Consider the following 26,610-nt stretch of genomic DNA (forward strand, 5'->3'; position numbering starts at 1 on the left):
TGGTTAGAGTGCAGCACTGCAAGCTACTTCAACTAACTGCTAGCTGTAGTTCAGCAGTTCAAATTTCACCACCAGCTCAAGGTTGACTTAGCCTTCCATCCTTCCCAGGTGGGTAAAATGGGGACCCAGATTGTTGGGGGCAACAGGCTGACTCTATAAAACCACTTAGAGAGGGCTGTAAAAGCCCTATGAAGCGGTATATAAGTCTAAATGCTAAATGCTATTGCTAAACTCATTTTTGATATGTCTTGGCCCAAACAATTGAGCCTTACAATGCAATAACACTGATATAGCTTGGACTCTTTTTTCCCCCGCCCTGCTGTAATAGATGCTATTCATGTTTTATACTTGTGTACTTCACAGTAGAGGAAATCTTTGATTATGGCCGTAATTGAGTCCAAAATTACACTAATCAGGCCAGTCATTTAGTGCAGTGTTTCCCAACCATGGCAACTTGAAGATATCTGGACTTCAACTCCCAGAATTCCCCAGCCAGCATTCGCTGGCTGGGGAATTCTGGGAGTTAAAGTCCAGATATCTTCAAGTTGCCAAGGTTGGGAAACACTGATTTAGTGGGTTATAAGGTGGCCACTTTTGCCGCAGTCATAAAACAAACACTGAAGCCATTAAGGAAATGCTAGTTGTTAAATTAATCCACTTCTGCAATGAGTCTTTTTTTTTTTTGTCAAAAACTAAAAATAAATACCGGTTCCCAGTTTTTAAAAAAAGCCATAAATTGTGGTCATATGAACAGAGCACTGCAAATGGCCATAAATGCAGGAAAATTGCTGAGTGCCAAAAATGTGATCTGTAGACGGGGTGTGGGCAACCCTCAGAACTTTTAATCCTGGCCATAAGTAGCCCTGAGAGGTTTGCCGTAACTTCAAATAGTCACTAAACACTGGTCATAAGTTGAGGACTACCTACAAATGATGCTTTAAAAAAATCTGAACTCTCAAAGAGAGTCTTTATTGTGCATTGCTTTTAATTATGTTTTTTTCACACTAAAATTGTCTCGTTCTACATCATTTTCCAACAATGATTCAATAACAGGGATTCTTAGAACACTTAACCTGAATTAACACATCTCCAAGTTCACATAAGCATTGTCAAAAGTTTTTCTTTGAATGTCTCTAAGCTATGATGCAATTGGTAATATTTGATTATAAAGCTCTAAGTCAGGCCTCTCCAACCTTGGCAACTTTAAGACTCCCAGAATTCTAAGTGACAGTATTCTTTATTGTAGCCACTACTACAAATATTAAAGTAAAGCAATGAATTATAGTTATACAGTGGAACCCCGACATAAGAGCTGCTCTACTTAAGAGCAACTCGAGATAAGAGCTGGGAGGGGAGAGATATTTTTGTTCTACTTACAAGCCCAAATTCGAGATACAAGCGCCAAGGAGCTGTCTCCTGAAGCCAAACACTAACTTCCGCGTTCGGCTTCAGGAGACAGCTGCGAAGCGGCGCGCGTGTTTTAAAAGGTTGCAGCCGGCCTGGGGGGCTCGGGGGGGGGCTTGCAGCTTTCTTTCTTGCTCTTTTTCTTTCTCTCTTTTACCTTCCCTTCTATTTCTTCTTTTCTTTCTCCTTCCCACCTTCTTCCCTCCCTCCCTCCCTTCACTCATTCCTCTCTTACTCTCCCCTTTCATAAGTTTCCTTGCTTCCTTCCTCTGTTCCTGTCCCCCCTTTCTTTCTTTCTTTCTTGCTTTCTTTCTTGCTTTCTTTCTTGCTCTTTTTCTTTCTCTCTTTTACCTTCCCTTCCTCTATTTCTTCTTTTCTTTCTCCTTCCCACCTTCTTCCCTCCCTCCCTTCACTCATTCCTCTCTTACTCTCCCCTTTCATAAGTTTCCTTGCTTCCTTCCTCTGTTCCTGTCCCTTCCCCCTTTCTTTCTTTCTTTCTTGCTCTTTTTCTTTCTCTCTTTTACCTTCCATTCCTCTATTTCTTCTTTTCTTTCTCCTTCCCACCTTCTTCCCTCCCTCCCTCCCTTCACTGATTCCTCTCTTACTCTCCCCTTTCATAAGTTTCCTTGCTTCCTTCCTCTGTTCCTGTCCCTTCCCCCTTTCTTTCTTTCTTTCTTTCTTTCTTTCTTTCTTGCTTGCTTGCTTGCTTGCTTGCTTGCTTGCTCTTTTTCTTTCTCTCTTTTACCTTCCCTTCCTCTATTTCTTCTTTTCTTTCTCCTTCCCACCTTCTTCCCTCCCTCCCTCCCTCCCTTCACTCATTCCTCTCTTACTCTCCCCTTTCATAAGTTTCCTTGCTTCCTTCCTCTGTTCCTGTCCCTTCCCTCTTTCCTTCCTTCCTTCCCACCCTCCGTCCATTCATTCACCCATTCCTCTCTTGATCGCTTAAAGCCGGTCCCTGGTGCAAAAAGGGTTGGGGACCTCTGTCCTACAGGATTGGGTGGCAGAGAAGTTGAACATATGTAAATTTAAAAGTTTAAGAAAGTTTACAAGTTAAGTGAAAGAAACTTCATTATTCATTTATATGTACATGTACATTTCTTCATTAAAAACATGTCTTTCTGCATAATTTAGACTAACTTTGTGAGTTTTTTGAGGGCTGGAACCAATTAAAATTATTTACATTAATTCCTATGGGGAAAAGTCGTTCGAGATAAGAGCTGCTCGACTTAAGAGCCCAGGTCCGGAACGAATTAAACTCGTATCTCGAGGTACCACTGTATAGCAAAAGACTCTCTTCTAGGATTCTTTCAAGAAACAAGCAAAATATCTACCAAGATAATCAGATTTAGTAAACTTACCTGTATAGCAAAGGTACCCACTCCACCTGATGCACCTATTATCAATATTCTATGAAGCAAAAACAAGTAGAAATAATGAAAATATTAATTTCTGGGTAGTTTTATATCTAATGACCAAAAGGAGTAAACTGATAAAAGTGGCTATTGTGCAAACTGCTTTTAAGGAATTCAATTTATATAGTGCAGTGTTAAGAAACTATAAATGAAGAGGAATCAACATTTCAGGTAACCTTCACCTTTAAAGTATTGCAAGTTTAAAGCACAGGATAGCAATATTTAAATGTATAAAATGAGGCCCCAGATTGTGTGGGCAATATGCTGGCTCTGCTAACATGTAAGCCGCCCTGAGTCTAAGGAGAAGGACGGCATTTTTTAAAAAAAACAAATAAATAAATAAATAATACAATAACATATCCACAGAGTAGAAATATTGTGAGAATATAATATGAAAATTGGTCTCACTTGCCCAATATTGGCATGAAGGAAGGAGAAAATCAAGCAACGTTGAGAAGATCTACAAAGGAAGGATGATTTTAAAAAACTTATCTGTGGCATATTCTGTGCCTGATATAAGCCGGGGTGGCACAGCAGGTAGAGTGCTGTACTGCAGGCCACTGAAGCTGACTTGTAGATCTGAAAGTCAGCGGTTCAAATCTCATCACTGGCTCAAGGTTGACTCAGCCTTCCATACTTCCGAGGTGGGTAAAACGAGGACCCGGATTGTGGGGGCAATAGCCTAGCTCTGTTAAAAAAGTGCTATTGCTAACATGTTGTAAGCCGCCCTGAGTCTAAGGAGAAGGGCGGCATAACAATCGAATGAATGAATGAATGAATGAATAAATAAATAAGATATTGAAATTAGTTATATTCAAGGAAGGGTTATGTAAGAGACGCTAAAATTGAATCAGGAAGCAAAGACTCATACAGACAATCCAAAGGAAAGTTAGGGACTTACTTTTGGACAAGAAAGCCCACAACTAACTTCTTTAGATCAGTGTTTCCCAACCTTGGCAACTTGAAGGTATTTGGACTTCAATTCCCAGAATTCCCCAGCCAGCGAATGCTGGCTGGGGAATTCTGGGAGTTGAAGTCCAGTTATCTTCAAGTTGCCAAGGTTGGGAAACACTGCTTTAGATCATCTGACTGTTTACCTTTTGTCGGGACAACTATCTGCATCGAGTCCCCCAGCATTGGACACTGCAAACCATGTGGTTAGACCGACATAAGGCAAGGATGCAGCTTCAGTGTGAGTGAGATATTTCGGTTTCCTTGATACCTGCATCAAAATAAATGCATGGAGATATTGTCCTGAGTTCTCTCAATCCTAACGTTTCCCTTAAAATGCAGATCTACACCTACCCACCCCAATCTATTCTATTCTATTCTATTCTAAAGAAATCTAAATTACTTTAAAAAGAATTATACAAAATTACTAAAAATGTTAGAAAACCCCATATACAGTCATATATATTCATCCAATTCAATCATTCCTAATATCAGCCGGAGACAATCTCAACACTCACAGCTCCCATGCCCGTCAGCAGAGCTGGTCTTCTGACTCAGCCTTCCATCCAGCGGTAGGTTACTCCCAGTTCGGCCCGGTTCTAAGAACTGGTAATGCTGGCAGCAGGAGGCTCCACCCACCCACCCAGAACACTTCTACGCATGCACAGAAGTGTCGCACACATGTGCAAGCACACACTGAACCGGTATTAAATGGTCTTAGAACCCACTACTGCTTCCATCCTTCCGAGGTCGGTAAAATGAGGATCTAGATTGTTGGGGGCCATATGCTGACACTGTAAACCACATAGAGAAGGTTGTAAAGCACTTTGAAGCAGTATATAACTCTAAATGCTATTGCTGTTTTTTAAAAATTACAACTTAAAAATTCTTTTGCATTTGCACATACATTTACTTCATTTGAAAATATAACCTGGTTGGCTTACTTCATTTCCACTTGCTAGAACAAACTCTGACAAGGTTCCTTGCTTCCAGGGTGAAATTGCTGCCCATACCTGAAGAATAAAGAATCTGAAATATTTTGTTTCTACAAAATAACCCAATGTTTTGATCTGCAGAAGGTGGTGCATCTAATGCAAGCAAAGAAAAGGCATATTCTGACATGGTAGTGTATTATAATTGCATTAGAATTCTAGAAAAAACAATTGCTATCAACCTGCCTTCCATTGAGGATCTGTATACTGCATGAGTCAAAAAGAAGGTGGTGAAAATATTTACAGACCCCTCACATCCTGGACATAAATTGTTTCAATTCCTACCCTCAAAATGTTGCTATGGAGCACTGCACACCACAACAACTAGGCACAAGAACAGTTTTTTCCTGAACACCATCACTCTGCTAAACAAATAATTCCCTTAACGCTGTCAAACTAGTTAAGTCTACACTACTATTAATCTTCTCATCATTACTGGTGTGGTTAGCTCTGGCCCTGCTCCTGCCCCAAGGACTGTGGATGTGGGGGAGACATCCACATGCTGCAGGCCTGTTTTGCCCCCCCCCCCCGGTGGAATCGTGAGTGACAGGGAGGAGGAGAGTGTGGCAGACAGCTCAGAAGGAGATCAATTATCTAGCTCCTCCTTGGATTCAGAACAAGAGTTAATGATACAGCCACACATGAGGAGAGCGATGCATAGGCAACAACAACTGAGAGATTATTATCAAAGAAAATGAAGCCACCTATGGTTGGGTGGGGCTGTGGTGATTAGTGAGGCTGATATAAATAGCAGCCTGTGGGTTTGGACATTGTGGAGGATTATCTGATCGTTGTGTTTCGTGACTGCTTTACTGACTTTGACTTTTTGTGTGCTGATTTTTCCCCGCTTTGAAACTAAACCAGAGCAAAGTGTGTTTCACTTTGTGAAAGAAGGACTGTGACTTGCCTTACAGCTGCAAGCTAAGTATCACAGAACTGATAAGGGACTTGTACAAATTACCAGTTTGTTTGGAGACCAGTGCTCTTTGATATACCAAAAGAGGGCTTGGTTTAAGTGAATTTTCATTATAAAGAACATTGTTTTGAATTTTCAAACGTGTGTGTGGTTGAAATTTGTACCTGTGAATTTTTGGGAAGATTCTACCAGAGAGCCCAACAGAACAATTACCAACAGCCATCTCCTCCCACAAATGACTGTATGACTGTAACTTCGTTGCTTGTATCCTTACCATTTATATTGACTGTTTTTTAATATGATTTTATTGCTTATTTGTACCCGGACTATCATTAAGTGTTGTACCTCATGATTCTTGATGAACATATCTTTTATGTACAGAGAACATGTACACCAAGACAAATTCCTTGTGTGTCCAATCACACTTGGCCTATTCTACTCTACTCTACTCTACTCTACTCTACTCTACTCTATTCATAGATTGTCCAATTCATTCCATACTGGAAAATCTTAAGCAAGTTTTTTATTCCCATAAAATAACAATAAAAGATAAAAATACTCCCACTTACAATTTTAAGTGAAACATCTCTGTTGAAGTCATTGGTTTCTACACTAATGATTTGGAAATCCACTCAAAATGCTAAGGGTTTTGTTGTGTTGTGTAGCGTTGTGGTTTGGTTTGATTTGGTTTGGTGGATTGGGTCTTATTAGCCAGGACTGAGGAACCTTCTTGTGTGAGAAAATTCTGAAAGCGCTAATATTTTGCCATCTGAATTTAAAGAAGCAGGATGATGCAGCAGCTAAAAAGGTAAAATGCAAACTTCAGATGCATTAACAGAATGATAGAAACCAGATTCCAGTACAGGAGGTAATAGTGTCACTGTACTCTGTATTTGTTGAAACATAAATGGAAAGCTATGTCCAATTCTGGGCCCTAAGCTTTAACAAGGATTTTTAACAGGTTTTTACAAGTTCAGAACAAAGTTATCAGGATCAATAAGGGTCTGGAAACCAAACCTTAAAAGGAACAATTAAAAGAACTTAACTTTCTAAAGAGGAGACACAAGGAAAATATTACAAGTAGTCCTCAACTTTTGACCACAATTGAGCCCAAACTGTTAGCAGGACCGTTGTTAAGTGAACTTTTGCCCAATTTTGCGACCTTTCTTGCCCCAGTTATTAAGCGAATCACCGCAGTTTTTAAGCTAGCAATACGGTTGTTAAGGGAATCTGGCTTCCCCATTGACCCTCCTTGTCAGAAGATTGTGAAAGGTGATCCCATGACCTTGTGACCTTGCAACATTCATAAATACATGCCAATTGCCAGATGCCTGAATTTTGATCACGTGACCCTTCAACAGTCATGGAAAAACACATACATCACAATCATTTGTATTTGCAAATTAAGAATTCAATAATTGCATAAATACAATTAGAAACAGTTCGCTTAAATGCGTGAGTCAATGTAAATAATTGACCAATAGTATTTCTTCTTTCCTTCCTCTTCTTTTACCTTTCCCTTTTTCTTTTTTCTTTCTTTTCTTTCTTTTTTCTTTATCATGCATATGTTAAGTCTAGGCTTAAGTAATAAGATAACTGGGTAATTACATAAGAACAAATTATAGTAAATATACTTAATTGATCTAGAATGTATATAGAAAAAAGAATGGTAAACTGCTGAAATGTAAGCCTAAAAACCTCAACCAATGTCAAGCATGTTTATTAATTTTGTTTATTTTAATTGTTTAATACAGTCTATTTTAAAATTTTTTAAAAAAAGACATACAGTGATCCCTCGTTTTACACAGGGGATGCGTTCTAACACCACTCGTGAAAAATGAATTTCCTAAAGTAAAGAGGTTTTTTTATGTATTTAACAAGTATTTGGACTTTTAAAACCCACCCTTTGCATTAAACAGTCATTCTATAATGTTTCTCAGCTGGAACTACATGTGATATCCTACCAGTTTCTTTAATAGAGTACAGTAGTACTGTAGAAAATTTTTTATGAATTTTAATGGATTTAAAATTTTCAGTGGATTTAATGGATTTAAGCCCCCTTTGAAAACCCATGAAGTAGCAAATCCCCAAAAGATGAACCGCAAAGTAGAGAGGGATTACTGTACCTCACTTTTTTCAATGTTTTTTTTAAAACTTTGAATAATCACTAAATGAATGGTGGTTAATGGTGCACAGCAGTCTACGGGTACAGCTATTACATGCAGGCGGCATCAGATCTGATTTTTGTCAAAACCATGGGCAAAACAAGGATGAAATTAATGAAGAGATTCAGGCTGAGCATTAAGAGAAACATCAAGACAATGAGAAGAGTGAAGAACTGAAACAATCTGCTTATTTAGAATGGTTGATTCCCCTCACTGGAGGCTTTCAAATGGCAGCTGGATAATTTGCCATGGTGATTTGAAGATTCCTGTATAAACCAGGAAGAAGGATTAGGATCCTTTCCACTCATGCAATCTATAATTCTATGAATTTCACCGGCTCAAGATTGACTCAGCCTTTCATCCTTCTGTAAAATGAGGACCCAGATTGTTGGAGGCAATAGGCTGACTCTGTAAACCGCTTAGAGAGGGCTGTAAAAGCACTGTGAAGCGGTATATAAGTCTAAGTGCTACTGCTATTATATTTCAATCTTCCATTACCTCATCTCCAGGTTTGAAGTAGCGAACACTAGGTCCACATTCCATAATAACCCCAGAAACATCTCGACCTAAAGTTAGAGGAAATTCGGTGCCTTTTTCTGTAATGTGCAGCGGATCTCGTTTCACTCTTAGAGCAGAAGCTCCATAGCCATCTATTAAAAGAAATGGAAAAACGGGAATCTATTTGTTGAACCTTTATTTAGATTTACATACTTCTCTTCCTCACTATTTGCTTGCACTATTCCATTACTTTATCCATTCCAAACTGAGGATTCCCACTTTACAGACAGAAAACTGACATTGAGCTAGGCATTAGTTTCTGGGACACAGTATGAACTATATAATCCAGTATCCAGTTTGGCTTTTTAAAAAAGAAAAAAAATATTTGTTTCTTTAAAATTGCAATCCCATCAGCATTTCCCAAAGGGTTGCCAGAGCAGCCAAGCCAAGAGTCTACGGAGAGGGGCGGCATACAAATCTAATTAATAAATAAAATAAATAAATAAACATAAAAGTCAGATTTGTCTGAATTCAGTTTGGTATATGCTGAAGTTTTAAATTGTGTGAGTGTAAACAAGAGTCTGGTTAATATAACATTAAAACTGTTCACTGGTGCTTTATACTGCACATTTTCCACTTTTACATTTACTCTTAACCAAAGTGAAAACAGAGGGGGAATATTCCCAGCAAGGCACAGCATTTCCTAATAGGATGATCTGACTGCAAGAGAAAATGAGGTCAGACTTCTTTGTAAATGGTGAAATGAAACAGAAAAAAAAGGAATGGGCAAAGTCAAAGAGCAGATGCCAATGGAGATAATTCTATGCTCATTTAGACTGGATTAACACAAAATTAAGTTAATGAAAATATTTAAGAAGACCCAGTTAAGTTACAGTGCAAGAATCTAAGCCTATTCTTATTCAATGTCACTTGCATTCAATTAAATGTAACAAGTTCCCAGCAATACTCACTTTGTAGATAATGTTAGGCTGTTGGTTTCAACAGATTTAAGAGTCTTAACTCTAAAGAAGCTCAAGGCACAATCTATTTAAGAAAATCTCTAAGGCAGAACTATTGTATCTTGGCTGCAAAAATTTAGCAGCTGGTAGAAAGAAGGCTGCAAAGAAATAGCCATTTTGATTTGCTGCCTTTTAGTACCTGTTTGAATTTTTTACAATTCCAATCTAGTAGTTCTTGTTTAAGGTGAAAACAGAATTCTGTATTAATCAGCTTTTCTATAACTTTTTCCTACCAGACAAATTTATACGATACTAATAGTAAAACAGAAACACCAGGGGAAAATTAGTTATTAGAGAAGTTACATGCCTACAAACCTATTTTACAGGTTTTTTTTTTTAAAAAAAGATAATTAACATCATACTCCATCAGTACTGAAATAAAAATACAGAAATGATGCATAAGATTTATTTTTGTGCGTTCCGTGTACTTTTACAATAAGTTCACTGATGTTCACATCTATCTACCATCTATATCTATAATATGCAATTCATAACATCTACTTACTTCGCATGTTAACATCTATGGGATTTAAACTTGCAGCGTGAACTTTAATAATAACTTCATTAGGGAGGCGAATTGCAGGAAATGCCATATCACTGATGAGTCGGAGTACATCGTTTTTCCCATAGCGATCAATCACCCAGGAAGGCATTGTTGAGCATCTTTGACAGGAAACGTGGAACTTTCTACTCAGCGGTTGTAGATTCAAATTCTGCCTCAATCCAGGAAGGCTAAAACAGCCCAACAATTTAGAACACACTTTCCTGCTAAGTGTGTGTCCCCTTAGCAACATGATTGCCAAAGACAATAGAAATGGTAAGTCTCTTTTGATCTGCTTTGAAAAGCACTTCTAATAAATTAGAAAAGTGTTAATGCTTAGCTTAAAACTATCATTTTGTTCCTTTACAATTTTTGAAAAATATACCCTCCTTATTTTTTCTCTTTTCTCACAAGACAAAGGAAAAAAAACTTGGGAAGAGAAAATTCTGAAATAGCTTTCATTGATCCTCCAGGTTGATGAGCAAAAGAATGCTAAACTTCATAGGAAGTAAAACTATTTTGTTTTCTTTCCAGTTCCAGAATGCAGCACCCATGCACTAAGTCCTCAAGGCAATTGAAACTAATCTCTCCCACCAGCAAAAAAAACCGGCCGCTGATATTATAATATTTCCCTGCACCCTTCCCACAATGTCCTTCCTATGACTTTTCAAGTCGCGCAAAGATCTACCCGTCTTAATCCCAAATCTCCTGCAGGCCAGCGCTTGATACCCCCGGTCATCCAAATCCTAGGCATGCACATAGATTGACAGGCTCCGTCTGGACCAATAAAAGCCCACCATGCTTCGATGCTGTGAGCGCTGAGCCAATCAGCGATCTCAATGTTAGACATCTTTACCAAGATGGATGCGCCCATAGGTGACTTCCTGCAGTACCAATAACAGAAGTTCGTACAGCGAGTGAGGTCTGCGGATCCCTCGGAATCTTTCGTCCCAGGATGCCGGGCAAAATGCTGCGCGCCTCGTTCCGAGAGGTGCGTCGTCGTTGTTGTTTTCGGCTGCTCTGGGAGTTATTTCCGTGCCTAGATCTGGGTCCTCCTTCTGCATTTTGGGGAGACGCTTGATCTTGCCAAGTATACTTGGCATATAAAGAATAGGAATCCAGATCATTCAGGATTTTCCGTATTGCGTGGTGGGCAATGCGCTTCTCGGTTGTTGGTGGGGTTGATTTTTTTAGGTTGCTGTGGTAGTAAGGATAAGAAAACAGATGTGGGTGGTAGAAATCCAAATGACCAGTAACAGCAACGAAAGGATATGGAAAGTTCAGGTGTTCATCCGGATTTTTGCAGGAAAACCTGCAATCTTGGCTGTGCAAAAAGAAACTATAGATGACAGTTTAGTGCGCCCGCACACATACACACACACACACGAGGGAAAAAGAGAGAGAGTCAAATAGCTATTTTTGCATACAAATCTAATAAATTATTATTATTATTATTATTATTATCATCATCATCATCATCACACAAATACCGTAGTTTCTCAATAATCCATACAAAATAAACCATCTCTTTATATACTGCTCAAAAAAATAAATGGAACACTTAAACAACACAATATAGCTCCAAGTAAATCAAAATTCTGTGAAATCAAATTGCCTACTTAGGAAGCAACACTTATTGACAATCAATTTCACATGTTGTCAGCACACTCAACTTTGTACAAAACAAAGTATTCAATGAGAATATTTCATTCATTCAGATCTAGGATGTGCTATTTGAGTGTTCCCTTTATTTTTTTGAGCAGTGTATTTACAAAAGAGTATAACCCGAGTTTGTATAAGAGTGATTGTATAAGAGTTATTCCCAGGGAACACATTGATGCCCTTCACAAACAGGATTACTCTGTCTGTAGGTTATTTATTTAGCGGATGACATATTATACATGGACTAACAATATAAATTTACATTTCATTTGTAGGTGTACTATGCTTTTTTCAGTGTGATAATAATATTCAATGTTTGCAAATAGGCAACTACTGTATTTATGTACAAAAACAGAGAGGCTGCAAGGAATTCTATACTGTATTTGGCTACCTGGATACTACCGCATTGTAATGATATGATTTTTATTGAGAAGATTTATTAGTATTTGTAGTTAAAAATGGAGCATATTCTAAGATAGCAATGGGGACTTGATACACCAAAAGCAAGATAAAATTTTAAAAATCTAATCTAGAACAACCCAGGTGGCATTAGAATCCCTGTCTTGTAAGAAGAACCTTTTTTTACAGAATATATAAAAATGCATTCATTTTTACATAAATAAGCATAGGGATTCTATCATTACGTTAATATTCAGGAATGCATTTATTTGTGGATCTCTTATTCCTATTTCCTTGGCAAGCACACAAATACACGCTATGCGTGTATACACATATATGTATATGCACACATAAAGAATAGAATATAATTTTTATTGGCCAAGTGTGATTGGACACACAAGGAATTTGTCTTGGTGCATATGCTCTCAGCGTACATAAAAGAAAATATACATTTGTCAAGAATCATGTGGTATGACACTTAATGATTGTCATAGGGGTCAAATAAGCAATGAAGAAGCAATATTAATAAAAATCTTAGGATATAAGCAACAAGTTACAGTCATACAGTCAACATGGGAGGAAACGGGTGATAGGAATGATGAGAAAAACTAGTAGAATAGAAGTGCAGATTTAGTAGAAAGTCTGACAGTGTTGAGGGAATTATTTGTTTAGTAGAGTGATGGCGTTCGGGAAAAAACTGTTCTTGTGTCTAGTTGTCTTGGTCTGCAGTGCTCTGTAGCGACGTTTTGAGGGTAGGAGTTGAAACAGTTTGTGTCCAGGATGTGAGGGGTCAGTAAATATTTTCCCTGCCCTCTTTTTGACTCATGCAGTATACAGGTCCTCAATGGAAGGCAGGTTGGCAGCAATTGCTTTTTCTGCAGTTCTGATTATCCTCTGAAGTCTGTGTCGATCCTGTTGGGTTTCAGCACCAAACCAGACAGTTATAGAGGTGCAGATGACAGATTCAATGATTCTTCTGTAGAACTGTATCAGCAGCTCCTTGGACAGTTTGAGCTTCCTGAGCTGGCACAGAAAGAACATTCTTTGTTGTGCTTTTTTGATGATGTTTTTGATGTTAGGTGACCATATGTACATTCATACACACACAACTTGTGATTTAAGGATGAAACTGTAACAGTATGTGAGAATGACCTTGAGGGACGAAGGGAAGAGATGCTGCCTAAAAAAGTATCAGACAAGAGAAGAACTTAGTTGCATAAATGATCAGAGAAAGAAACTTAGGAAAGACCTATCTTAATGGATCAGGCAATTAATAATCTTCAGCAGGAGATTTGTGCTTTCATATTGGCAACTTTGTTAATGTACTGTGCTAATATAATAAATGAAGTAGAATTAACTTTTCAGGTTGTGTTTCTTGTCTAGTTTATCTGGAGAGAACTGATAGAAAGTAATTCATCAGAAAATATTTTGTGTCTCTAGAACAGTGGTTCTCAACCTGGAGGTCGGGATCCCTTTGGGGATTGCACGGCCATTTCACAGGAGTCGCCTAACACCAAGGGAAAGACAAATTTCCCATAGTGTTAGGAACTAAAGCTTCTATTCTGACGGCTTGGAACATATTTTTACAATTCAATCAATCAGGCGTTTATAATGGGGGTGTCCCTCTGACCTTCCTGCCAATCAACTTAGAGCTCTGGCGCTAAACTTAAAATTGGGAGTCATCACAATATGAGGAACTGTATTAAGGGGCTGCGGCATTAGAAAGGTTGAGAACCACTGCTCTAGGACGCCATGGTGTAATACTTAAAAGGGGTTGAATTTCATCCCCCCTCCCCAAGAAATTGTAACATTGTAAGAAATTTTAGAGTTCCTTAACTCATGTGATCTCCTTTTGTCTTATTTGTCTTGATTTCAAATATAGCACATGTTAATCAATTAGAAAGAAATGTTGTGATTAAAGATGTAAATGCCATGTTAAACTTTATTCCTAAAATATATTTTATGAAGAGTTTTGGTTCTATTGACCTTGGGGCTCAATGAAAAAGAATAATCTTATATAAATAGAAGTTTATCCTGCTGGTACTATGGAATTTATTCACAACACAAATTTGTTATGTTAGAATTTTATTAATTCTCTATTAATACTAAATGGATATTATATGGGCATTTCTCTTTCTTTTCTTTACTTTTTATTTCTTTCTCTTGCTTTATTTAATGTATTTTAATATCACAATTTAAATAGGCTTTTTTCACTGTATAACTACAGTATTTTTTCTGTTCAAATTATTGTACTTCTTTTTTTTCCTTTCTCGTTTCAGATTTCTGCAGCACTAAAGAAAGGCCATATCAGTTCAACTGAACTTTGTCAGAAATGTCTCTCATTAATAAAAGCTACCAAATTTCTTAATGCGTACATAACAGTAACAGAAGAGACAGCATTAAAACAAGCTCAGGCATCACAGGAGAGATACAGACAAGGTAAGATACTACTACCAAACAGCTGCTCTCCTCTAAAATTGTTAGGTAATCCTTGATTTACAACTGATCACTTAGAGACCATTCAAAGTTGTGATGGTTCTCTCCAAGGCTACTTACAATCCAGTTTCAAAGTTCCAATAGCAGAACACACACACACAAACACACACACAATGCCATTGTGTGATCATATTTTAGACACTTGCCAATCGATCCCAATTTACTGTACAGCTATTTGCAGCATCCTGAAGTGGCATGATCACAATTTATTACAATAAATCACAATGCCATAAACCAGCATTAACTTACAATTTCAAACATCCATAGGGTGCAGTGGGTTTTCTATGTTCTTCCAATGACCACTGCAAAAAGGGTTGTAAAGTCAGACACATTCATCTTCTTAAGATTACCATGACTTACAATCATATTTCTGGGCTTAGTCAGAGTTATAAGTTGAAGTCTGTATTCTATTGTGGAGTCATATTGTATTATCCTTGTATCCTTGTATTCTTCATAATGAAGGTCAACCATTGGGTGATTTGGATGGTATTCCTTTTGCTGTGAAAGACAACTTCAGCACTGCTGGCATTGAAACAACATGTGCATCCAAGATGTTAAAAGGTAAAGTAGATTTTTTAAAAAAGAAAACAAGTCCATACGTTAGAGCTCTGATTCTTAGTGTCTTAATTGTCTCACATTAATCTATGGCAGTGATTGCTAACTTTTTCCCCTCTGGTGCCGAAAGTGCATAATGCGCATGTTGTCGCGTGTGCCCACATCCATAATGCAATGCCTCTCCTGTGCACCCTGCCTTTGCACATGTGTGTACAAACTCCTTCCATGCATGCATGCTCAACTCCTCACATTCCAAAACAGTGCTGGGAGGGGGAGGAAAGCCTCCCCTCCAGTAATGGGTTTCTATCGGAGTCACTGCTCACAGTTACTCATGCTCTCATCACCTCGAGGTTTGACTACTGTAATGCTCTCTACTTTGAAAAGTGTTCGGAAACTTCAGATCGTGCAGAATGCAGCTGCAAGAGCAATCTTTAGCTTTCCCAGATATGCCCATGTTACACCAACACTCCGCAGTCTGCATTGGTTGCCGATTAGTTTCCAGTGACAATTCAAAGTGTTTGTTATGACCTATAAAGCCCTACATGGCATTGGATCAGAATATCTCTGGGACCACCTTCTGCCACACGAATCCCAGCAACCAGTTAGGTCCCACAGAGTTGGCCTTCTCTGGGTCCCATCGACTAAACAATGTCGTTTGGCGGGACCCAGGGGAAGAGCCTTCTCTGTGGCAGCCCCGACCCTCTGGAACCAGCTCCCCCCAGAGATTATGATTGCCCCCACTCTCCTCACCTTTCATAAGCTCCTTAAAACCCACTTCTGTCGTCAGGCATGGGGGAACTGAGATATTCCTTTCCCCCCAGGCCTATACAATTTATGCATGGTGTGTGTTTGTGTATGTTTGGCTTTTAGTAAGGGTTTTTAGTTATTTTAAACATTAGATTTGTCATATTTATTATTGTTGTTAGCCGCCCCGAGTCTATGGAGAGGGGCGGCATACAAATCAAATCAAATCAAATCAAATCAAATCAAGGAAGGAAGGAAGGAAGGAAGGAAGGAAGGAAGGAAGGAAGGATGGATGCCGCACCGGTAGCAAAAGTTGAGCATGCATGTGTGTCCTGGAGTGTTTTTGATTCTGAGCATGCGCAAGAAGCAAAATCTCACGAGGGGATGCGCACATACAAGATTTCAGTAATTTTTTGATTCTGCACATGCCCGGAAACAAAAATCAATCAGATATATCAGATTAATAAAATATTGTTGCAATGGTAAAACATTCAATTATTACAAGATAGAGTCCATAGCTAATCCAGTCATTTACATTTTTTTTCCAGGTTATATCCCCCCATTCAATGCAACAGTAGTTCAGAAATTGCTGGATCAAGGGGCTGTTCTGCTAGGAAAAACCAATCTAGACGAATTTGCCATGGGGTAAGTTGAATTAAATTCTTGAAAGGCAAATAATAATAATAATAATAATAATAACAACAACAACAACAACAACCTGCTTAATGCTTCACAATTCTCAAAATTTCCTTTGCGACTTGTTCATCCTAGGTCTGGAAGTACAGATGGGGCATTTGGGCCAGTGCGGAACCCCTGGAGTTATTCAAGGCAGTACAGAGAAAAACGTGCACCAACTTCCCCTGCTCAACACGAGGATACCGACTGGCTGATAACTGGAGGAAGCTCTGGTGGCAGTGCTGCTGCGGTATCATCTCTTACCTGCTTTGCGTAAGAGGATCTCGCAACCTTGAATTTAGAACATCGTAATACAGATGGTCTTCTTACAACAGTTTTTGTTTAGTGACAGTTCAGAGTCACAACTGGAATTTAAAAAGAGACTTATGACCTGTCTGACTGTTATAGCATCCCTTTGGTAGTGTGATCAAAATTCAGACGCTTGGTAATTAACTCATACTGGTATTTGTGGTGCTTGCAGTAACCTGGGGTCATGTAATTCTCTTTTGAGACCTTCTGACCAGCAAAGTCAATGGGGAACCAGATTTTTAATAATAATAATAATAATAATAATAATAATAATAATAATAATAATAATAACAACAACAACAACAACAACAACAACAACAATAATAATAATAATATTTCTATGCCACCCTTCTCCCCAGACTCAGGACAGCTCACAACAAAATAAATATAGTAATACAATATATAAGAAATCTAAATTTAAAATGAGATCTAAAACCCCAATACAATTAAAAACAATGATCAACATTCATCCCATAAACATTCCAGTCAATGGCCAGAGCTAGGTGTAACACTCAACAACCTAATTTAGTTAGCAACAGTTTGACTAATTTAACAACTACAGTGATTCACTTAACAACTCTGGCAAGAAAGATAGTAAAATGGGGCAAACTCACTTAACCAATGTTTCATTTAGTAACAGAATTATTATGTTCAGTTGTCGTAAGTCGAGGACTACCTGTAGCACAGCTAAGTACCATTTAAAGTTCTTTCCAAATTAAACATACGTTGGAATTCAAACTTGCCTCTCCTTAGAGCTGAAAGATGAATGGTGCATACAAAATCTAAAACTTATGGTTGCTCACACATATTTTAACTTGCAGTGGTGGGATTCAATTTTTTTTGCTACCGGTTCTGTGGGCGTGGCTTGGTGGGCACGGCAGGGGAGGGATACTGCAAAATCTCCATTCCCTCCCCACTCCAGGGGAAGGTTACTGCAAAGTCCCCATTTCCTCCCCATTAGCTGGGACTCAGGAGGCAGAGGTGGCAGTCATTTACCAGTCCTCCAAAATACTCAAAATTTCCACTACTGGTTCTCGAGAACTAGTCTGCTGAATCCCACCTCTTATTTTAAGTATAGCTTGTCTGTTTCTGCCTCAGCAGATGACAATATCTGGTCAATCTTGTCAGGTGATACATACTTAATTCCTGGATAAGAGGCCATCAATAAACTTCAGAGCAGCAGGATAGGGTAAAAATAAATATTAAAAATACCAGAAGAAGGTAATGGTAAAGCACTGTGTACTGTTGTTGAGAAAGCTCCATGGAGTCCTCAAGAGTTAACTGGAAGGAAATGTAATTATATGTGCATTCATTCATTCATTCATTCATTCATTCATTCATTCATTCATTCATTCGAAAATGGCTTTCAGGTAGCAAATATAAAAGGAGAGCCTAATGGGATACAGTTTTGTATTTGTTTCTGATTGCCATGGGTTTCTTTAAATTCAATTGCAGGGCTCTGGGATCTGATTCAGGAGGTTCCACAAGAAATCCAGCCTCCCTCTGTGGAGTTGTCGGTCTAAAGCCCAGCTATGGCCTCATTTCCCGCTATGGTCTCATCCCACTTGTGAACTCAATGGATGTCCCGGGCATTTTAACCAGATGTGTTGATGATGCAGCGGTTGTGTTAGGTACAATAATTATATGTTTACTTAGGCCAGTGGTTCTCAACCTGGGGGCCGGGACCCCTTGGGGTCAAACGACCATTTCACAGGGGTCGCCTAAGGCCATGGGAAAAGGCAAATTTTCCATGGTGTTAGGAACTAAAGCTTCCATTCTGGAGCCTTGGAACGTATTCTTACAATCCGACCAATCAGGTGTTTACAGTGGGAGTGTCCCTCTGACCTTCCTACCAATCAGCTAAAAGCTTTGTTTGGAGAATTGGCACTGGACTTATGGTTGGGGGTCACCACAACATGAGGGACTGTATTAAGGGGTCGTGGCATTAGAAAGGTTGAGAACAGCTTTAGGCATTTGTCTCAAGTTAGTTTAGCTTAGCAGTTCTCTTTTTTCCTGTTATCTCATGTGCCGTTCCATTTCTTCCAGGTGTTCTTGGCGGGCATGACCCGAAAGATTCAACTACAGTGCAAGATCCCTTTGGTCCATTTCAGCTACCTAACTTGGTAGACATGAAGAATCTTTGCATTGGGGTTCCTAAGGTAAACGGGTGCATGATTAGTGAGCATTAGGTTACATTAATTGTAATTAAATTAAATGTCAACTAAACAATGTCATTTGGCGGGGCCCGGGGAAGAGCCTTCTCTGCGGTGGCCCCGGCCCTATGGAACCAACTCCCCCTGGAGATTAGAATTGCCCCCACCCTCCTCGCCTTTCGTAAGCTCCTTAAAACCCACCTCTGCCGTCAGGCATGGGGGAACTGAGATACTCTTTCCCCCTAGGCCTTTACAATTTATACATGGTATGTTTGTTTGTAGGTATGATTGGTTTTAAAATAAGGGTTTTTTAGTTGTTGTAGTATTGGATTTACATGCTGTTTTTATTATTGTTGTTAGCTGCCCCAAGTCTACGGAGAGGGGCGGCATACAAATCCAATAAATAAATAAATAAATAAATAAATATTAAATTGCATTAAAATAAGAAATTAATGAGCATTTAGTTAGTGAGCACTAAAATTTAATTTTAATTAAATTAAACATGTGAGCATACCCTTCTACCTTTGATTCATGCTTTCAACCTACAAAAGTAATAAAAAGAATCCCTCGGAAGTTTGGCAGCATACAATCTGAATAAATAAATAAAATAAAATAAAATAAATAATAAAGCCAGTACAGTAGACAGAAACCCAAATCTTGCTGGAGTACAGCTTTTGCCAGTCTTAAGATAGCACTTTTATATCAGTTCACAGTGCTTTTCAGCCCACTCTAAGCTGTTTACAGAGTCAGCCTATTGTCCCCAACAATCTGGGTCCTCATTTTACCCATCTCGGAAGGATGGAAGGCTGAGTCAACCTTGAGCCTGCTGAGATTTGAACTGCCGAACTACAGCCAGCAATCAGCAGACGTAGCCTGCAGTACTGCACTCTTAATCTCTATGCAACTCTGGTGAATGGCGATGATGAATAGTCAAGAGATAGTGGGAATTTGATAGAAGCTCCCTTACACAGGTTCCCTTATTCCTAGTTGAATGAGCACAGCACTAATTGTATTATTATTTGGCATTAGGTTTTGTGTTGATTGTTTCAGCATCATTTACCAAAAACATAAAGTGAAATTTAAGCTTTTTTCTCCTTTTTATGGCAGATGTGACTCCAGATATTACTAAATTAATCTTGCAGGATCCAATCTGGGTTGATTACCAGGACCAGAGGTTGAAAGAGAAAATGCCTAAAGATGGGCACCAGCAGGAGCCCCAAAATTCAGAAGACTAAATCTCTGGTCCCGCTGACCAACCCAAATTGGACCCTGCAAGATTAGTTCAGTAAAATCTGGAGATACCAGGGGTGGGTTCTTGCCACACCTGGTGACTGACCCAGATTGGATCCTGCAACATTATCCTGGGACACCCATATTTTCCTTCATGTGTAAACGAATCTTCCCAGCTGCCTGAGGCACTACTGGCAATGATGACAAAGGCTAGAAGTTGCAGTTCACAACATATGAAGAAGAATAAAACCATCTCATATTTCAAGATTAAAAACAAGTATTTCATGTTTTAGAGAGGATTGTGAAATCTTTGGTTACATTGTGATAACTTCAAATACCTTTCTGTCTTCTGAAGAGATATATGCCAGTGCCAGAGTAAAAGATATAAAATAAATATGTGATATTTTTCTTCCAAAACTTTTTTTCCCTTTACAAAAAAATAAATTTCAAAACCAAAATCTTGCATTCAAAACTCGTGTTTGTAGATAATGAAGCTCACATTCTGAACATAAGACCAAAACCTATGATTTATCATTTTTCCATGCACTACTTAAATAAATTGAGAATTGGTTGTTTTTTTTAATGTTATAAATACAAATTTTTCCAAGGGCACTCTCCAGACATTGAGAATTTCACCCTCATAATTCCCAGCCACATGGCCATTCACGAGATTTATGGAAACTGGAATCCATATACCTGGAGAGTGTCCAGATTGATGGGAGGCTATTAAAAAGAATTCACTGTAATGTTACCAAAAGAAAAGCAAGTGGAATTAATGAACATGACATTGGAACATATTAAAAACATATCCTTTTTTTAATAAAGAAAAAGGCTGAAATGGCAGGTTAGCATCCATTTGCTATTGGCATGTCTGCAGATTAACGTTTATTTATTTATTTATTATTTATTTATTTATTTATTAGATTTGTATGCCGCCCCTCTCCGTAGACTCGGGGCGGCTCACAACAATAACAAAGACAATGTAAGAACAAATCTAATAATTTAAAAAACAGTAAAAAACCCATTATTAAAAGCAAGCATACACCCAAACATACCATGTATAAACTATATAGGCCCGGGGGAGATGTCTCAGTTCCCCCATGCCTGACGGCAGAGATGGATCTTAAGAACTTTACGAAAGGCAAGGAGGGTGGGGGCAGTTCTGATCTCCGGGGGGAGCTGGTTCCAGAGGGTTGGGGCCACCACAGAGAAGGCGTTGTTCAGAGTTATTTGTTACACACAAAAATAAGATGGCGCTAGGTTTGATAATTGTATAACAGAACAATTTAGTATTAAACCTTGCTTTGTACATTTCTACTGGTTCTGATTAAATGTTTATTTGTTTAACAAGTGTATGGAAATGTGACTCTAGATTGGGGTGAAATTCAGCAGATTCTGGAGAACTAGTAGCGGAAATTTTGAGTAGTTCGGAGAATCAGCAGATACCACTTCTGGCTGGTCCCCGAGTTGGGTGGGAAGGGAGAATTTGCAGTATCCTTCCCCTGCCACGCCCACCAAGCCACACCCACAGAATTGGTAGGGGAAAAATTTGAATTTCACCCCTGCTCTAGACTGCATATAATACATAAAAATGACAAACAAGCAAAATATTAAATAAAAGCAGAAAAAAAATCATTCAAGACAGCAAAAGAGATGACTATCATTGAACGTCACATTCATCTCGGGGGAAATGGAGTTCTGTACTCTTCAAGAACAGCCCCATGTAGAGCTTATTATATAGTAAGGCATTCTAATGGTGAACAGCGCATGAGTAACTGTGAGTAAGCCACTGTTTAGAAGATGTAGGCTCTTCCAAAGTTTCTTAAGCCTATTTTAGGATTTATAAAATGTCCTGGAATAAATTCTTAGCATTGTTATTCATTCCATACTTAATGGCTACTTAATATTGCTTAATATCATTCTTGATCCCTGAGCAAGAGCTCATGTTATCCCAGGATTTTTCCAAAAGATGTTAACCAACTCCTCCCAGAGATTAGAATAGCCCCCACCCTCCTTGCCTTTCGTAAGCTCCTTAAAACCCACCTTTGCCGTCAGGCATGGGGGAACTGAGATATTCTTTCCCCCTCGGCTTCTACAATTTATGTATGGTATGTTTGTATGTATGTTTAGAAACATAGAAACATAGAAGTCTGAAGGCAGAAAAAGACCTCATGGTCCATCTAGTCTGCCCTTATACTATTTCCTGTATTTTATCTTAGGATGGATATATGTCTATCCCAAGCATGTTTAAATTCAGTTACTGTGGATTTATCTACCACGTCTGCTGGAAGTTTGTTCCAAGGATCTACTACTCTTTCAGTAAAATAATATTTTCTCATGTTGCTTTTGATCTTTCCCCCAACTTTCGTTTTATAATTTGGTTTTATAATAAGGGTTTTTAATTGTTTTAGTATTTGATTGTTACATGCTGTTTTTTATCACTGTTGTTAGCCGCCCCGAGTCCACGGAGAGCAGCGGCATACAAATCCAATAAATAAATAAATAAATAAATAAATAAATAAATAAATAAATAAATAAATAAATAAATAAATAAATAAATAAATAAATAAATAAATAAATAAATAAATAAATAAATAAATAAATAACTCTGAAAGAAGCTGCAGTTTAATATCAGACTCAGGGCCAAATTGGCTGCCCTGTAGAGAAAACTGTCCCTGATTCAGGTAGTCCTCGACTTACAACAGTTCATTTAGTGACAATACCACCGAAAGAAGTGACTTATGTATGGCCGCTTTTGACGCTTAAAGACCTTTGTAGTATCACCATGATCATGTGACCAAAATTCAGACACTAGGCAACTGGTTCATACTTCTGACCGTTGTAGTATCCCGTTACTAACTTATCTACTGCAGTGCTTCACTTAACAACTGTGGCAAGAAAGGTCGTAAAATGGGCCAAAACTCACTTAATGAATGTTTCACTTAATGACATAAATTTTGGGCTCAATTGTGGTTGTAAGACGAGGACTCCCTGTACAGATTTAGAAATAAGGTATAATCCAGAGAGAAATTTCACTCTCCAACACAGAGCCTTTCATTGCCATCCCACAATTCACTTGAGCATTTCTGACATTTTCAGATCAGACGAACCCTGTGAAATACTGCTGGTTGTGCATAACATTCTGCTTTCTCCTCCTCCCTTCCCTCCCAGGAATACCATACTGCAGGATTATCTAGTGAGACTCTAGCCGTGTGGTCCAAGGCAGCTGGGCTCTTTGAGAGAGCTGGAGCTAAAGTGATGGAAGTGAGCCTGCCCCATACCTCCTATTCCATTGTCTGTTATCACGTGTTATGTGCAGCAGAGGTAGCTTCTAATATGGCTCGATTCGATGGTCTGGAGTATGGTAAGCTTTCTCCCTGCTGAATATTAAGTCATCTCTTAAATATTCACATTTAGTGTGTTTTCAACCAAACTCTATTTAGTAAAAATCCTAGTAACAAAAGATAATATACAGGGTTATTCAAAAAGAATGAACCGATTTCGTGATGCATTGCTTCAGTTCTCAAGCATTGTCATGTCAGTGACCATTTGCAAGAGGAGTTTTCTACGTTTTGAATGGCTGCTACAGGGGCGATGTCGTTCCATCGTTCTTCTGTCAATGTTCAGTTGTTTGTTTACCCTTGGAATGGCGAATCCTCAGGAAAAGGCATTCTGCATTGGATTGGTTGGAAGGAGCCCCAAGATCTTGCTCTTAGGGCTGCAAGATCTCCAGACTTAACTGTGATTTATTTTCTTGTGGGGATATGTAAAAGATCGTGTTTATATTCCCCCTCCACCCACTAACCTCGATGACCTTAAACATTGAATAACAACAGGGATCAACTCAGTGGACTGTGATATGCTGAAATGTGCCTGGGAAGAATTCTCTTATTGCATTGATGTTGCCCATACTACAAGTGGTGGCCACATTGAACACTTACTTGTAGACAGGAAATAAAAGTTGATTGTGAGTTGAATACAGTGATATCTCGTCTTACGAACTTAATTGGTTCCGGGACAAGGTTTGTAAGGGGAAAAGTTTGTAAGATGAAACAATGTTTCCCATAGGAATCAATGCAAGCCCAAAACTCACCCCTTTTGCCAGCCGAAGTGCCCATTTTTGCGCTGCTGGGATTCCCGTGAGACTCCCCTCCATGGGAAACCCCACCTCCAGACTTACGTGTTTTTGTGATGCTGTGATTTCGCTGAGGCTCCCCTCGCTGGGAAACCCCACCTCCGGACTTTCATTGCCAGTGAAGCACCTGTTTTTGCGCTGCTGGGATTCCCCTGCAGCATCACAAAAACAGGGAAGTCCGGAGGTGGTGTTTCCTATGGAGGGGAGCCTCAGGGGAATCCCAGCAGCGCAAAAACGGGCGCTTCACTGGCAACAGAAGTCCGGAGGCAGGGCATCCCAATGGCGGCGGCTTGGGTTTGTAAGGTGAAAATAGTTTGGAAGAAGAGGCAAAAAAATCTTAAACCCCGGGTTTGTATCTCGAAGAATTTGTATGACAAGGGGTTTGTAAGACGAGGTATCACTGTACTTGTGACTTGGCTGGCATTTTGTATTACTTTTCCTTAATAAAATATTGCATCATAAAATCGGTTCTTTCTTTTTTGAATAACCCTGTATTGTTGGTTCTTCAGCTGACAATTAATCCAAGGGGCCCAATAAAATATTACTTCTAGGTAGCCTTCATTTGCAAACGTTCTTCTGATGACTTGTTCATCTGCCTAATCCTAAGGAAGGTTGCCAGGTACAGCAATGTGATAAGAGTTATAATCACACAATGTGTAAACCCTACACTGTTGTTTGTAAAAAAACATATTTTTTTTAAAAAAATAGCCAGTTACACACAACCAGGTAAAGCAAAGTCAAATCGGTTGTATCATAGCTTAGTATGGTATGTTAGTTTCTCCATTAGATGGCAGTATTGAAGGGAAAGGACTAGGACGTTGCCAGCTTGATGTTTATCAAATCCACAGTATATGGAAACCCAATATATGTAGAGCTCCTTTCTACTGTTCAGTGGTTCTGTATGGAATTATTTGAGAAGTTTTCATAATTTGCATTATTGAATAGGGATGTAGAAATTTTAATTTACAGAAATTACATCTGGATTAAACTATGATTAAGCCTATTTCTTGTTCATTTATTTCACATAACTTTTTCTCCTTGTGGAAAAAGCAAAGTAGGAGCCAAAGTTCTAGACAATCCTTGATTTCAAGGCTTGGTTTAATGTTGGTCAATATATTACACTTAATTTTAGCTGTCTCTCTTCTCTTGTTTTCCTTCTTGAGCAAGAACCAGGAAAAAGAAAGAGACATAAAAAGGTCACATTTAATCATCTTTGGAGAGGATTTCCGTCTCTTTGTACCATCCTGTTTGTGCAAGAAATATTTAGTGAAGAAGGTTCAGCTCAGTCCTTCAAACTGCTAGATCAGGTGTCAAGCTGTTAAAACCCATGTGAAATGTCTAGTTTTTGGCTGATGAATACATTTATTTATTTATTTTATTTATTTATTAGATTTGTATGCTGCCCCTCTCCGAAGACTCGGGGCGGCTAACAACAATAAAGAAGACAATGTAACAAATCTAATATTAAAAAGAATCTAAAAAACCCCAATTTAAGAGACAAATCATACAAACAAGCATACCATGTATAAATTCTATAAGCTTAGGGGGAAGGGAAAAATTTCAATTCCCCCCTGCCTGACAACAGAGGTGGGTTTTAAGGAGCTTGCGAAAGGCAAGGAGGGTGGGGGCAACTCTGATATCTGGGGGGAGCTGGTTCTAGAGGGTCAGGGCCGCCACAGAGAAGGCTCTTCTCCTGGGTCCCGCCAAATGACATTGTTTAGTCCAGTGTTTCCCAACCGGTGTGCCGCGGCACACTGGTGTGCCGCGAGACATGGTCAGGTGTGCCGCGAAGAAAGCAGCTCAGCTTCTGGTCTCGAAACTTTTTGCGAAGAGCAAAAAGTTGTGAGAACGGAAGCTGAGCTTCCTTCTTTGCGCCTTCCAAGTTTTCCGGCAACTGCAGTGCCCCGCCCGGCTGGAGTTTTCCTGGCGGCGGCAGCAGGTGAGCTTTGGGGCCTGGTGGGAGGATAGCGGCAGCGGAAGGGCGGTGCGCAGCGAGAGGGTGATGGCGGCGGCAGTGGGTAGTAGCCGTGGGGCAGCGGCAGAGTGGTCAGCTGTGAGGCGGAGCTCCGGAACAGAGGCACCAACGGCGGCTGCTGGACATGCTGGAATTGCGTGGCTGGCACTTGCCTGCTGTCTGGGCCGGGACAGAGGCTCCAGCCCCACGTCCATGCCCAGCGCAACGCCAGCATGTACGGCGTCTAGAAACATGTCCTAGCCGCCGCCATCGGTGCCTCCGTTCTGGAGCTCCGCCTCACAGCTGATGACCTTGCCACCGCCCCACGGCTACTGCCCAATGCCACTGCTGAGAGAAAGAGAGAGGGAGAGAGGGGGGAGAGAAAGAGATAGCAAGAGAG

The 26,610-nt window shown here is 39.3% G+C and overlaps 2 protein-coding genes across 2 annotated transcripts in view; one reads left to right on the forward strand and one right to left on the reverse strand.

The window, feature by feature from the left end:
* RTN4IP1 (reticulon 4 interacting protein 1) overlaps positions 1–10,920 on the reverse strand; it is a 25,415-nt gene extending 14,495 nt beyond the window's left edge. The window contains exons 1-5 of the mRNA XM_070733286.1: positions 9,863–10,920; positions 8,339–8,490; positions 4,712–4,780; positions 3,914–4,038; positions 2,763–2,811 (exon numbers count right to left, since the gene is read on the reverse strand). Of these exons, the coding sequence (XP_070589387.1) occupies positions 2,763–2,811; positions 3,914–4,038; positions 4,712–4,780; positions 8,339–8,490; positions 9,863–10,151 (684 nt within the window). The 5' untranslated portion in view covers positions 10,152–10,920. The remainder of the gene's footprint in view (positions 1–2,762; positions 2,812–3,913; positions 4,039–4,711; positions 4,781–8,338; positions 8,491–9,862) is intronic.
* Positions 10,433–26,610, forward strand: part of QRSL1 (glutaminyl-tRNA amidotransferase subunit QRSL1) — a 23,197-nt gene continuing 7,019 nt past the window's right edge. The window contains exons 1-8 of the mRNA XM_070733284.1: positions 10,433–10,889; positions 14,239–14,398; positions 14,918–15,016; positions 16,303–16,399; positions 16,526–16,702; positions 18,194–18,369; positions 18,785–18,897; positions 23,293–23,485. Of these exons, the coding sequence (XP_070589385.1) occupies positions 10,854–10,889; positions 14,239–14,398; positions 14,918–15,016; positions 16,303–16,399; positions 16,526–16,702; positions 18,194–18,369; positions 18,785–18,897; positions 23,293–23,485 (1,051 nt within the window). The 5' untranslated portion in view covers positions 10,433–10,853. The remainder of the gene's footprint in view (positions 10,890–14,238; positions 14,399–14,917; positions 15,017–16,302; positions 16,400–16,525; positions 16,703–18,193; positions 18,370–18,784; positions 18,898–23,292; positions 23,486–26,610) is intronic.

Source organism: Erythrolamprus reginae, chromosome 1 (genome assembly GCF_031021105.1).
Source record: "Erythrolamprus reginae isolate rEryReg1 chromosome 1, rEryReg1.hap1, whole genome shotgun sequence".
NCBI lineage: Eukaryota > Metazoa > Chordata > Lepidosauria > Squamata > Dipsadidae > Erythrolamprus > Erythrolamprus reginae.